Source organism: Myotis davidii, unplaced genomic scaffold (genome assembly GCF_000327345.1).
Source record: "Myotis davidii unplaced genomic scaffold, ASM32734v1 scaffold733, whole genome shotgun sequence".
NCBI lineage: Eukaryota > Metazoa > Chordata > Mammalia > Chiroptera > Vespertilionidae > Myotis > Myotis davidii.
The window spans coordinates 435,911-449,238 of record NW_006284956.1 but is presented as its reverse complement, the minus strand read 5'-3'; the positions used below and the strand labels follow the sequence as shown (position 1 = coordinate 449,238).

The window sequence follows — 13,328 nt, the reverse complement described above, 5'->3', positions numbered from 1 at the left end:
CTAAGAGCCTGAGACTCCCTCCTGATTAAAAAAGACAATCGTGACCTCAGCCGCCAGCCCTCTCTGCATGCACCTCCGCACCTTTGTATTTTACTTCTGCACCGCACCTCCTCTGAGTCTCGGTATGCTTTTCTCTTTCCTTCTAGTTGTAGAATTTCCACTCAGCCAGCCTTCCTGTGGTTCTGGATGTTGTCCGTTCCATCTTTTAGTTGTATTTTTGAAGTGGTTGTGCAAGGCAGCAATCTCCAGTGTTTACCTATGTCGCCATCTTGGTTCTCTTCCAGTATATAAGTTCTTTGGTTTATCTCTTGGGGGGTATTTTTATGTAAATTTATATTTTAATATGTTTATATTGATTTCAGAGAGGAAGGGAGAGGGAGCGAAAGAGAAACGTCAATGATGAGAGAGAATCATTGATTGGCTGCCTCCAGCATGCTTCCTACACGGGATTAAGCCCGAAACTCGGGCACGTGCCCTGATCAGGAATCGAACCGTGACCTCCTGCTTCATAGGTCAACGCTCAACTGGGCTATGTAAATTTATTTTAAGAATAAACTAAAGGCTCTGGACCTGAAGCTGACCCATTCAAAACAGAAATTAGGAAGTGTTCAAAGTCTGCTAACTGCAGTTACATCCAGCCTTTCTTGTAATCAGGAAGAAAGAGAACTGGGGTGGGGGGTAGCCTTTCCTTCATAACTCAGTGTTCGGTTCCACACTCAGGACCACCTGTCCTAGGGTGGTCTCCCTGTGCCTGTCCAGGTCAAATGCCACATTCCAAGTCTCTCTCTCCTACTCTGACACAGCCTAGCATGTCACTGGCCTCTAGACAAGCCTTGTGCAATGGACGTAACCATAAGACTTCAGAAAAACTCTGCCCTCCTCCCTAATTAATGCCTAATTTCTGGCTGGGCCCATGTCCCCTCTGACCCCAGCAACTGGCCTTCAACCAGAGTCTTGTCCCCTGAAAAGACGTTTTTTCCTTTCTAGAAGAAAGCCCGCTCGTATCACTTGAGGGAGAAGCCAGGTTCCCATGCTCCAGGGGTGCCTGCAAGCTGGCAGCCTGGACAAGAGACACTGGTGGACTCCGGCCTGGAACCCCGCCCGGAAAACAGCTGGTGTCCTGGCAGGACATCCACCCCTGCCCGGCAGGCTTGTTTACCTTCCAGAAAAGCCACAGAAGTGATGATCTTTCCCAGGCAGAAAATGAGAGAGGATGTTGGTTTTCAGTTTATAAATACATGCACTTTCCCCTGTGGTTAAAGGGGAAAATACCACAGAATGTTGTTCCGATCCCTCTCCAGGTTTACATGCTCACATGCAATCTGGTGGGTCTCTGCTGCTCCCCGCAAGTCCACTGGGCCACAACAGCAACGACAAAACAGAGCAAGTGGGTTTGATACCGTTGTAATCAACCAGTTATTAGTAACAGGAAAGGAGCAAAGGGAAGGCCAGACTTACACAAGTTCCCTGCAAAACACTGGGGGAAGGAGACTGGACAAAAGGAAGACAGACGAATGCCCAGTAAAGCTGGGAGGACTAAAGAAGGTGTTTGCTGTCAATCACACTGGGGGTGTGTGTGAAGATTTAGGGTATATAACCCCCTGAACAAAGGAGTTTGCTCTCTTGTACTCTTGGCTCTCTTGGGACTCACGTGACTCTGGGCTTGTGTGCTCCTTTGCTCCCATACCCCTGCATTCGCCCACACACGATGGACTAATGGACAGCAGCTAACCTGATGCTGGGCTGGACCTGGCTCCCACATGCAAAGGACACTCTGGACAGTGGCTTTGCGTCTAGCTTTGTAGAAACCCCAGCCACATGTCTTCTGTGACCTAAGGGATATGGGTCTTTGGAAATGCAGGGATTTAATTCCACACAAATAAAAATCACTCGTTCTCCCATGCGCGTCCCAGAAAATTCTCTTCTCAGAATATCATAAGAAGTGCAACCCCCTCCCCCACAACACACAATGGGGGAGAGGATCCCCCACTTCATTTGAGATCAGGTTCACACAGAAAGTTTCCGACCAGACACAGATGAGGGAGGCTCTATTTCTCAGGGCTTTGAGGGGAATCCACAGAAGTGAACCCCCGAAGGAAAGGAAGTGGGGCCAGTTTGCGCTGGCAGACACAGCCACGTGGGTGGGGATCCAGAGGGCACACTCAGCTCAGTGTGACTGCCTCTGGCCTAGGTTGTTTTCCTGGCCTTTGGGTCACAGCTTGTAGAAAAACTGCTAACAAGAATGACTCATGTAGTCCACTGCTGTGCCAGCAAATGTTTAACAACCAACATTCTCAGGGAAGAAAGCCCTGATTTATAGCATTTGCCAATTCTTGTAGTGTAAATAGTCCCACCACATTCGATTTCCAGCTCCCAGCATGACCTCCTGAATGACTGCGCCAGGACTTGGGAAGAGGAGCCCCTATAACACCAGATCCAATCCTGTGGGCCCTCAGCACCCCCAACACAGCCTGTCACTCCCCACTGAGGCTGGCCCCGAAAACCATTGCAACCAATGTCTTCCTTCACAAAAACAATCACTGTTCATTATTTACGTCACTTTCTTTAATAATTACTCATTTAGCCGAGACCGGTTTGGCTCAGTGGATAGAGCGTCGGCTTGCGGACTGAAAGGTCCCAGGTTCGATTCCGGTCAAGGGCATGTACCTTGGTTGCGGGCACATCCCCAGTGGGGAGTGTGCAGGAGGCAGCTGGTCGATGTTTCTCTCTCATCGATGTTTCTGACTCTCTATCTCTCTCCTTTCCTCTCTGTAAAAACTCAATAAAATATATTTTAAAAAATAATAATTACTCATTTAATAATAAATACATAATTGCTAATAAAAATGACAGCTGTGTGGGCTGCCAGTCAAAATGGCAAAGTAGGTAAATGCTGCAGTTGCCTCCTCCCATGACCACATCAAAATTACAACTAAACTACAGAACAACTATCACTGAGAACTGCTGGAGTCTAGCTGAACAGAAGCCCTGTAACTAAAAACGCACAGAAGAAGCCACACAGAGACTGGTAGGAGGGGCAGAGATGTGGAACCGGCAGTTAAAAAAAAATCAGGGACATCTCAGCTGTGGAGGTGACCCCTGAGGATAGAAGAGTCCCAGCCCCACCCCAGGCTCCGCAGCCCAGGGTTTTAGTGCTGAAAAGAGAAGTCCCCACAGCTTCTGGCTGTAAAAACTAGCAGAGACTGTGGTTGAGTGAGACTGTGGTTGAGGTTTCTTTTTTTTTTTAATTCTCAACCCAGGATATTTTTTTCCATTGACTTTTATTTATTTATTTATTGAGAGAGAGAGAGAGAGAGAGAGAGAGAGAGAGAGAAGGGGAGAGAGAAGGGGGAAAGAGAGGGACACATTGATTGTTTGCACCCCTGCACACAGAGAGAGAGAGAGAGAGAGAGAGAGAGTGAAGGGGAGAGAGAAGGGGGAAAAAGAGGGACACATTGATTGTTTGCATCCCTGCACATGCCCCAACTAGGGCCAGGGATTGAGCCTGCAATTGAGGTACGGGCCCTTGACCAGGAATCGAACCCACAACCCTTCAGTCCATTGGCCGACGCTCTAACTACTGAGCCAAACCAGCTAGGGAGATACAGAGAACATTTTCATGGCTGCTGGAAAGGAAAGAGTAGAGAGAGGGGGAAAAAGGTGAAGGGATTGAGAAGTACAAATTGGTAGTTACAAAATAGACATCGGCATGTAAAGTAAAGCTTAGAGAATATAGTCAATATATAATAACTATGTATGATGTCAGATGGATACCAGATTTATCAGAGTGATCACTCATAAATATATGCATGTCTGATCACTGTGTTGTATAACTGGAATTAATATAATATTGTATGTCAACTGTAACTCAAAGATAAAAAAAATTAGTTAAAAAAAAAAAGAAAAGAAAACTGGCCTCGCTGGTGTGACTCAATAGTTGAGCCTTGACCTATGAACAGGAAGTCAAGGTTGGATTCCCGGTCAGTAACATGCCGGGTTTTTTTGCGTAGAGAATATAGTCAATGTATAATAACTATGTATGATGTCAGATGGATACCAGATTTATCAGAGTGATCACTCATAAATATATACATGTCTGATCACTGTGTTGTATAACTGGAATTAATATAATATTGTATGTCAACTGTAACTCAAAGATAAAAAAAATTAGTTAAAAAAAAAAGAAAAGAAAACTGGCCTCACTGGTGTGACTCAATAGTTGAGCATTGACCTATGAACAGGAACAGGAAGTCAAGGTTGGATTCCCGGTCAGGAACATGCCGGGTTGCGGGCTCGATCCTTAGTAGGGGGCATGCAACAGGCAGCCGATTGATGATTCTCTCTCATCATTGATGTTTCTCTCTCTCTCTCTCTCTCCCCCCCCACTTCCTGGTTGTGGGCTTGATCCCCAGTGTGGGGCGTGCAGGAGGCAGCTGATCCAAGATTCTCTTTAATCATTGATGTTTCTATCTCTCCCTTCCTCTCTGAAATCAATAAAAATATATTAAAAAAGAAAACTGTTCACTTGGAGGGAATGAGAGGAACATAATGCATGCCGCTTTTATTCCACTCCCAGTCACCACCTTTTTTTTAAATTTACTTTTGATTATAGTTGACATACAATATTATATTAGTGTTAGGTGTACAAAACCGTGATTAGATATCTATATATTAACTCACCTTCTTTTCCAGGCCACAGACCCCTGTCCCTGGGCTTAAGACACTGAAATTGGGCTTCCACAGGCTCCACTCCCATCTTTCGGGTCAGAGGCAGAAAGCACTCTCAGGTACACTCCCTGACAGACCACTGTAGCTGGCTGGTCAGCCCAGTCCCAGGGCACTAGCTCCCCATACTCCAGAGCCCTCCCAGACCTTGCACCACCCTTTTGCAGTTCCACAAAAGTGCTCTCATTTGTACCAGCTGCTAACATGACCAAGACTTCCTCATGAGAAATATTAGACTGGAAAACTATCCATAATTTACTTGTAAGGGTTAGAAAAATAATGGGTGTTGTAATGTGAGGATAACAAACAATCCTTTTGGAAAATAGCCAATGCGCCTACAAGTATATATTGTGACTGTGGCCCACCCTGGTGGAAGCACTTAGTTACAGGTAAAGCCTGGAGCCTAGTAGTTAGAACAGAACTTGACAGCTGTGGTGCACAAAGGAGGGTTCAGAGGTCCTCGTCACTTGCACTGGGTGGAGGGATGACCAGGCCCCACCCAAGAGCCTGGGACTGGAGCAGGTACAGGCCCAGTCCCCACACTGCAACAATCAACCACCCAGGCATCAGCTGGAATTGGGTCCACAAACCCACCCTGCCTGCAACTGCCATGGCATTCTCTCCACATCCAGACCAGCCTCCCAGGGGTGCATCCGCCACCTCAGATGCCTCACATCCAGGTGTGCAGGTGCCTCAGGTTGCACCAGGTAGCTGCGTGCAGGAGCAGTTGCATGGTGGGCTGCTGTCTTGCTGCCACCCAGTGTGAACAGGAAATGCTGCACTTTTCCTGGAGAGGTTCCACTGACTGCAAGAGGCAACTGAGCCAGCAATAATCATGGTTTCCTGACCCTTAGACCAAAGCCATAGCAGTGTCTGTGGGTCTCGTGAGTCCATTCTGACTGCCCCAGAGGCAAGGGCTGGAGTCTGCCAGAGGCTGCTCCTTGGTGGGTTTGTAAGCACCTGCTATAAATTCTGTCTCTGCTTAAAAGAGTGGCAGTGACTTCCCTTTTCTGCAACTAAATCCTGATAAATACTTTCTCACCATGTGACCAGAGATACATTTGCACATGCGAATCCCCAGGCCCCACCAGGAGATCCTGGATCAGGGCCCAAGCAGGGTCTGGGTGTTGTGTTGTTAGAAACCTCCCAGGAGACTCAGGCACATCTGGGCTGGATCACGCTGCTTTAGATCCTGCCGAATGGACACGTCACTCAAGCTCTGGCGTGTTTGGAGACCACGGGGAACTTCTGAAAACGTTTGCATCAGCAAGACCCTTACACCCTTTTCTAAATTCCATGCCCACACTGCATAAACTCGGTCAAGGCCGTCTTCCAAGAAGAACCAGCAGGGGGAGAGGGGCTGTGGCAGCCCAGACAGGGAGCATGCCGATCCTCTCATCTGCCAGTGGCCCAGAAACCTCGCTCTAAATTTCTAAGGGGAAGTTTAATTGGGCTTCTTGACAGGAAATGGCCAAGCCTCTCACCCACCCCAACTCCCTGCTGTTGCCACAGCAGATGGGATCCAAGACAGCCACAGGGAGGGCCAGGAGAAAGAATGGCGAGGAGCGAGAGACAGGGACAGCACCTGTCCTGGGGAGCATGCAGCACCCACCCATTGTCCCTTCCTCTGGTGCCCACAGTGATGCCCCCTTGCCACCAAAGCACCCCGAGGTCTGCAATGCCACTCGAGCATGTGTGCTTTCTCCCTGTCCCACTGTAACACCAGGACTCCACAGCCCAGCCTCCTCCTTACACTGGGCCTTGTCCCTCCTCCCAGCGACCTGGAGCCCCTGGTACTGGTGAGTCCCCTCCTCCCGAGCTGGTATTAACACTTCATGTGTGTCTGCTTCTCCTGGGGGGCTGGGAGGGGGGCGGGTAGAGAGGAGGGGAGGGCAACATCTGGAACACATCACCCTGATCAGGAAAGGGCATTTTATCTGCACACAGCAGAGTTCAGGCTCTGCACACAGGTCTTGGAGCCTGTCACCAAGCTAGTGCTCCTTGGGACTCAGGTTCCTCGCAGCCAAAGAGCCAGGCAAGGCTGAGGTCAAACTCTACCTCTGACCCTTCCAGCTGGTGAGCTTGAGATTTCCTGAAGCTCATTGGGCGACAGGCCCTGGGCTTTAAACCAAGGGCCACCATGAATATGAATTAAGATCATCAGTGTGAGCTCCTACCCCGTTGACCAGGGGCTGCCCCCAGGCCAATGGGTCATCCATGACTACAGGAGGACAAAGGGCTGGGGTGCCCTATTCCCAGCCTGGTTGCAAGATTTTTACTGCCACCTTCCCCAGATTCGTTCCTGGTGGCCCTGGTCCCGGGTAGGTCCTGATGGGGACCAGGCACAGGGCATGGTGGTGAGACCCACAGTGAGGCACAGCACAGCAAACCCTACTGTCTTGAGCCTCCAGAAGCAGAGGGGACACACAAATAGGAACAACAGAGCACTGTCCTGGAAGCTTAGCTCCCAGTGCCAGCTGTGGCACAGCCTGTGCCCTTCCCCACCCACCCCGAGCACAGGCAACCCCAAAGGCTGGCACTAGCACTCCCAGAGTCTGCGTTCTCCCCTCACCAGGCTGTGCACCTTCACCTCCCACAGCCCAACCCCTCCTGATGGAAGAAGGGGGTTCACAGAAGCAAGGGCCCAGTTCCAAGGGATGTGTGCTCCCCCAAGTAAGCCTCTCCCACTGCGCTCAGAAAGTCCCTCAAGGAGGTCTCCCAGGACGTGCAGACAGACTCTCTCGGTGTGGGTCATTCTAAAATATGAACCTCAAGGGACCTTAGCTTGCCCTAAAGAGGAACAAGGAAAAATAGTGGAAGGTTCAAAACACTTCCACTTCAACACCAGGAGCCAAAGTCTTAAGGAAAGTCTTTAAAACCAGCACCATCCAAGGAACACCGGGTTTCTACGTGATTCTGGTAGTCAGCTTGCAGATTCCTCTCGGGCTAGAAGCTGGGACACCACCATACGGACGGAAGCCACTGGCTTCTCTGCCCTACCCAGGGGAGCCCATTGAACACACCAACTTTGACCTGTGTGACAAGTGACCAATCACCACACCCATCAACCTCATTATGCCAGTTTATGATCCTCCCTTCAATTGCCCCAATATTTTAATAAAGGATCTGCTTACTGAAGTAATTATTTGGGGGTGAGAAAAAGAGCAGGGTGCAAGGGTCAGGCACAGGAGAAGGTGGAGGGGAAGCCTGTTAGCTGACGTGACTGTTCTCCTGAGTTGAAGTCCTCACCCTGGAAATGCAGCCCTATCCTCTCAGCTCCAGCAGCCAGAGGGCCACCCTGTCCCCTCCCCACTGTCAAATCTGAAATCCTCTGCTGACCTCCCTTCAACTGGCCCCAACCTACAGCTAAAACGGACCCTCATCCTCCCAGGTACTGTTCTGGGCTTTGATCCCCCATGTCCTGCTAACACTCAGCCACCTCGTGGAGGAGAAGTGTGTTTCCATTTTCCAGATGAGAAAACTGGGGGTCAGAAAGCTGGAGTGATTTGCTTAAGGCCACACACACAGCCAGGGGACGGAGCGCTGGAACACAGGCCTCCCATCTCCACCCATGCTGCTGCCTCACCCAACAGTGTGCTCACATATCACTACCCACCCTGCCTCCACCATCACGCCTCCCCTTCCTCTGCCTCCCCAAACCCAGCCCTCCACGGGACTTCCCCAGAGCCTCCTCAATCATGGTGAGACTTCCTGCTTCCTTCCCCTGGTGCCCACAAGAACCGGCCACTTCTGTGACCTGAATAAGTGGCCAAGTTTGAAGACACCCAGGAAGGTCACAAACAAGCCTCTGGGGGAGGTGCCTCTAGGCTGCAAGCCCGTCTGCTCCCTCTGCCCCTGTGTACTGGTCTAGCTGCCCTGGACAGAGGGGCGCTCCACAGGGCCAGGCCCCATCTTATATTCCTGGGCCCTCCTCGCATTAGGCACTGGGCTGCATCAAGTCTCGATGGTACCCAATGCCTGGCCGGGCACCTGAGCTCTGAGGCAGGCAGGGTGCAGGAGGGCCCGATGCTCCCCTGGCTCCTCACTATGGAGAGGCCCTCCCCAATAAAAGGCCCTGATGGAACAACCACAGAAACCCTCCTCTCCAGGGGCTTGACTCGCAGTGAAAACTACACTCAGTTCCACAGGGAGGAGAGGGGGGCTGCAGGGGGAGGGGCACAAACACGAGAGGACACCTGCCCTTCCTGGAGCAGCACCGATGCCCAGCTCTGCTACTCTGTGTTTTACAACACTGGCATGACACCATGCGCTGCCCCACACCCACTAGCGTTGGAACAGGACTGGTCTCTAATCCCTGTGTGACAGGTGAGGATGCTGTGGTCCACAGTGTTAAAACCTGTTCCAGCTTAATTACAAGGGTCACATCTGGACTCAGGTTCAAGTTCAGAGCCCTCTTTAAAGAACCTCAGGCTGCCCTAGCTGGTTCGGCTCAGTGGATAGAGCGTTGGCCTGCAGACTGAAGGGTCCCAGGTTCGATTCCGGTCACATGCCTGGGTTGCAGGCTCGATCCCCAGTGGAGGGGCATGCAGGAGGCAGCCAATCAATGGTCCCTCTCATCATTGATGTTTCTCTCTCTCTCTCCCTCTCCCTGCCTCTCTGAAATCAGTAAACATATATTAAAAAATAAAAATAAAGAACCTCAGGCAAAAGCTTTGGTAAATGCTCTCAGCGTGGCACCGCAGCCTGCTCGCTCCTGTTTCTGGGCACCCACACCCACACCATGGGTCTGAATCGTCCTGAAGGAAGGGATCTGTGCTTCTCCACATCCCCATCCCCCAGGGCCTCTGGAATCTGCCAACCAGAAGTACAGGTGAAGGACAAACCTGTAAAATAGGCACAGGCTGGAGCACTCCTGTGGACAGCCCCGGGCAGTACAAGAGGGGTTTGCAGTCCTGCTGGTTCATAGGCGAGAACAGCGTCCTCGGGCCATTTCTGAACAACATCTTAACCTGGGCTGGGTGGCCCTCAGGCCCTCAGGTCACAGGCTGCCCCCTTTCCTGGGAGATGGAGAGATGTGTGCGGACTATCCCAGGCTGATCCCTGCCAAGCAATCCCTGTGGGAGGCAACCAATCGATGTCTCTCTCACATCTCTCTCTCCCCTTCCACTCTCTAAAAAAAAAATTTTTTTTAATGGAAAAAATATCCTTGGGTGAGGATTAACAACAAAAACATACTTGGAGAGTGGAGAATGAGCCTATTTAAAATGTACATGTGCAAGTACATGTGTATACACACACCCCCGTGGGCATGTATATGTATGTCTGCCTACACATATGGAAAACAGTGGCAATTCTTGTGAGTGGGATAAAGGCGTTGCCAATAGTTATTGGGGCAGGAGCTGTTGGTTTGTTAACAAACTCTACAATGATTCTTCAGAAATGGGCCTCATCCAAAAAATTCAGCAGACCCAGGAGTGAGAAGCTTCGGGCACCTGAGGAATGAGACCTTCTACTGCCACCAGCTACTGCCACCAACAACCCCAAGGTGTTTCCGTAAAGGGCTCAAGCTATGAATCTATAACTTGATCTTTGGGCTTGTGGCCATCCTGGGGCATCTGGGTGCCACCACGGGGAACACCTAACAGGACAGCACTTTATTTTAGTGGCAGATTTACGCTGGCAAAACCGCCATCACCAGTGTCGAGGTGGCTTTACTCTGAGGGGACAGAAAGAAAACCTTGTGTCAAAAATGACCGGGAAAACAATAACCCAAGTCTCTCAAACACTAGCTGCACTTTGAGACAACCTGTACGTACACCTTTCTTTTTAGTCAAAGAGTAAATAGTAATAGCCATCCGGTGCTAAGATGGGTAAGGTATGTAAAGCTGTTCTGGGCTAAACCTCCACATTTTGGGAGAGAGAAGAGTTTGCTGCTTGCCCAGGGTTCCTTTGGTGAAGTAGAACTAAAGTTATTCTCAGCTTGAACACGCTGGCTGCAGTCCTGAAAATTCCCCAAGGTTTACAATTAGCCACACATCTCCAAAGGCCAGCCTGAGCCCAGCTCTCAGACTGTTGAACGCGGCTGAACACCCACTCGGTGTGTGCACAGGCGACGCCCAGCAAGGAGATGTGACCCATCGCCCACCCGCCCCTGCCCCGGGATCCAGGCATGCCCGAGGCAGCGATGGAAGGAATTCAGCCTGTGGCTGAACCACTTTATCTCAGCATCCAGATGGTAGGCTCCTCCACCCCCACCCACAGAGCCTTGCTCTTTTTACTAACAAATCACACATCACTCCAGCTGGGCCAATCATGGTAAAGAAGAGTGGAGCCGGTCTGTCTAATGGAGCAGCGCTCCCTAATCTCTCGTGTGCACAGGTGTCCTGGGACCTGCCTCCGTTGTCTGATGAGGCCTGAGGTTTATCTGTTTAGGCTCTGGGCTTGGCCGGTGGGAGACAGGTCGATGCAGAGGCTGGAAAGGTCATGAGGGGCTGTGGCCGCTGAGGGTCTTGGCAAAAACAGGAGAGGACCCGTAGGGCAGTGCCCACTGGAAGCTGCATCAGATTAACAAAGGTCAGTGTACTGCCCAAAAGTCAACCTGAGTAGTTTTATCATCTTTGGCGAATTTTACCACCTTTGGTGATAAATCCCAAGTTCAAACAACAAACAGGAAACTAGAGGTGCCCAGGGCTCTCCCCTCCCCACTCAGTCACCCAAGTGGCCGGAGAGGAACTGCTGTTCTCAGGCCCCTGGGTCTGGACCTGCTTCTCTGACCCTTCCTCCCACCACATTCCCTCATCCCATCACCCCAGCCACAGGCACCTTCTCTCTGTTCCCGGGGACCTACGCTGAATAAGGACCCCAGGGTTCTGAATTGGCCTGGGAAGTTCTTACCCCATTCTTCCCATGGCCGCTTCTTCTTTTTAAAAAAATATGTTTATTGATTTCAGAGAGGAAGGGAGAGGGAGAGAGAGAGGGGAACATGCCTCCTGCATGCCCCCGACTGGGGATCGATCCCACAACCCAAGCATGTGCCCTGACCAGGAATCAAACTGTGACCTCCTGGTTCACACTGTAAACACTGAGCCATGCCAGTCGGGCATGGCTGCTTCTCATCAGTAGACCTCAGCTTAAATGTCACCTCCTCAGACACGCCCAGCCACACTGCTCTGTGCTTGGGGACTGTGTGGTACAGTGGCACATGATGAAACGTGCTGAATGATTGCACATAAAAAGCTGTAAGACACCCACCGGGAGCATCATCGTGCTCATGACTCCTTGATGGGGAGTGAGGGTGGTTGTAAAGGACACACAACTTAGTGTCTGAGAAAGTACTGTACAGGGAACCCGAGGGACCTCAAGGCTTTAGCAAAAGGAGACTTACCCCTGGGGAAAGGAGACCCAGTGCCCTGCAGTGATGGACAAAAACCCCAGGCAAGGCTGTCCCCACAGGAGGCAGCTCGGTCAGGAGGCCAATACTCTTCCTGGACAACGGGTTTGTTCAAACTCCTCAACACACACACAATATCCAGAAGGGTGCGTGGCACTTAGAATGTGCGAAGAACTTAAGGAGTCAAAAAATACAAATGCCAGGTGTACCCCCTTTTTAAAAGACTTGATTTTATTTTTGGTCCCACTCTGACAAGCGCACTGAGAGTAATTATAATAATTATGTCAGCTTGTGTTTCATTCAGCTCGCGTTCATGCTCACTTTTCCTGGGATGCGAGAACATGCCCAACGTTCCTTCATATTCAGACAACCAGGACGCCTGCCCAAGACCAGACACACACTCACAGGACTGTGCCAACAGCCTCCCAATGCCCTGAACATTCATCATCATTGTTCCCAAAGAACCAGTTCCTTCTACGGGAATCTGAAGACAATGAGCATTGCCAAGTGAACAGGAAAGCCAGGCCTCCTCCAAACGGGGCAATTCTGGAAAACAGCTCAGCAGAGGCACCTGGCGCCAGCGTCTACAGCAGACACAGAGGCCCAGGAGACCCGTGGGGGTGGGGGGCACCGAAGTGCCCACCGTCAGGGAGCACACAGTACCTGTAGGTGATCCTCACTTCCGTTCCGGGTTCGTCTCGCTCCCAGATCAAAGCAACGCTCTCTGGGGACTTCTGAACATGCCGATCCAAGCAGTTGACTGCACAAAACCAGGTTAACAGACATTAGACTCGGTGTTCTAAGAGTTTGAATCAGTGGGGAGGGGGGGCAGGGGGACTGGTTCGCTGTGACTTGCACTACTCTCTGATGAGGTGCACCCTTCCCTCATCAAAGGGGAGGTTTCTACTTCCTTGTAAGGAGAAGGGTGATTGTCAGAGCCTGGGAAAACAAGACAATAACTACCCAAATTTGACCTCACAGGTTTAGGGTGAGCCCCTGTGGACAATCTGAGGCAAGTACTTCACACCAGTAGTCTCAAGCCCAGTGACACATTGGTGTGACCTGGGCCTCCCCCAGGGACCCTGACCCAATTGACCTTGTGGTTTCAAGGCTCCCAGGGTGGTGCTAATGTGCAGTTGGGGCTGAACACCACAGCCTGAGCTGTTGGAAAGAATATTTCATGCAAATAGGATGCTCCTGATGCAATTCAAGGTTCATGCCAGGGGCTCTCGCGTGTGGTAGAGATGCACAC

The 13,328-nt window shown here is 50.8% G+C and overlaps 1 protein-coding gene across 1 annotated transcript in view; it reads right to left on the bottom strand.

Moving 5' to 3' along the window:
- The window catches only part of ACSS1 (acyl-CoA synthetase short-chain family member 1), a gene marked incomplete at its 5' end in the record, with an annotated part of 41,072 nt that extends 28,232 nt beyond the window's left edge, over window positions 1–12,840 (bottom strand). The window contains one exon of the mRNA XM_006755242.2: window positions 12,740–12,840. Within this exon, the coding sequence (XP_006755305.2) occupies window positions 12,740–12,840 (101 nt within the window). The remainder of the gene's footprint in view (window positions 1–12,739) is intronic.
- Between the last annotated feature and the right edge of the window lie 488 nt (window positions 12,841–13,328).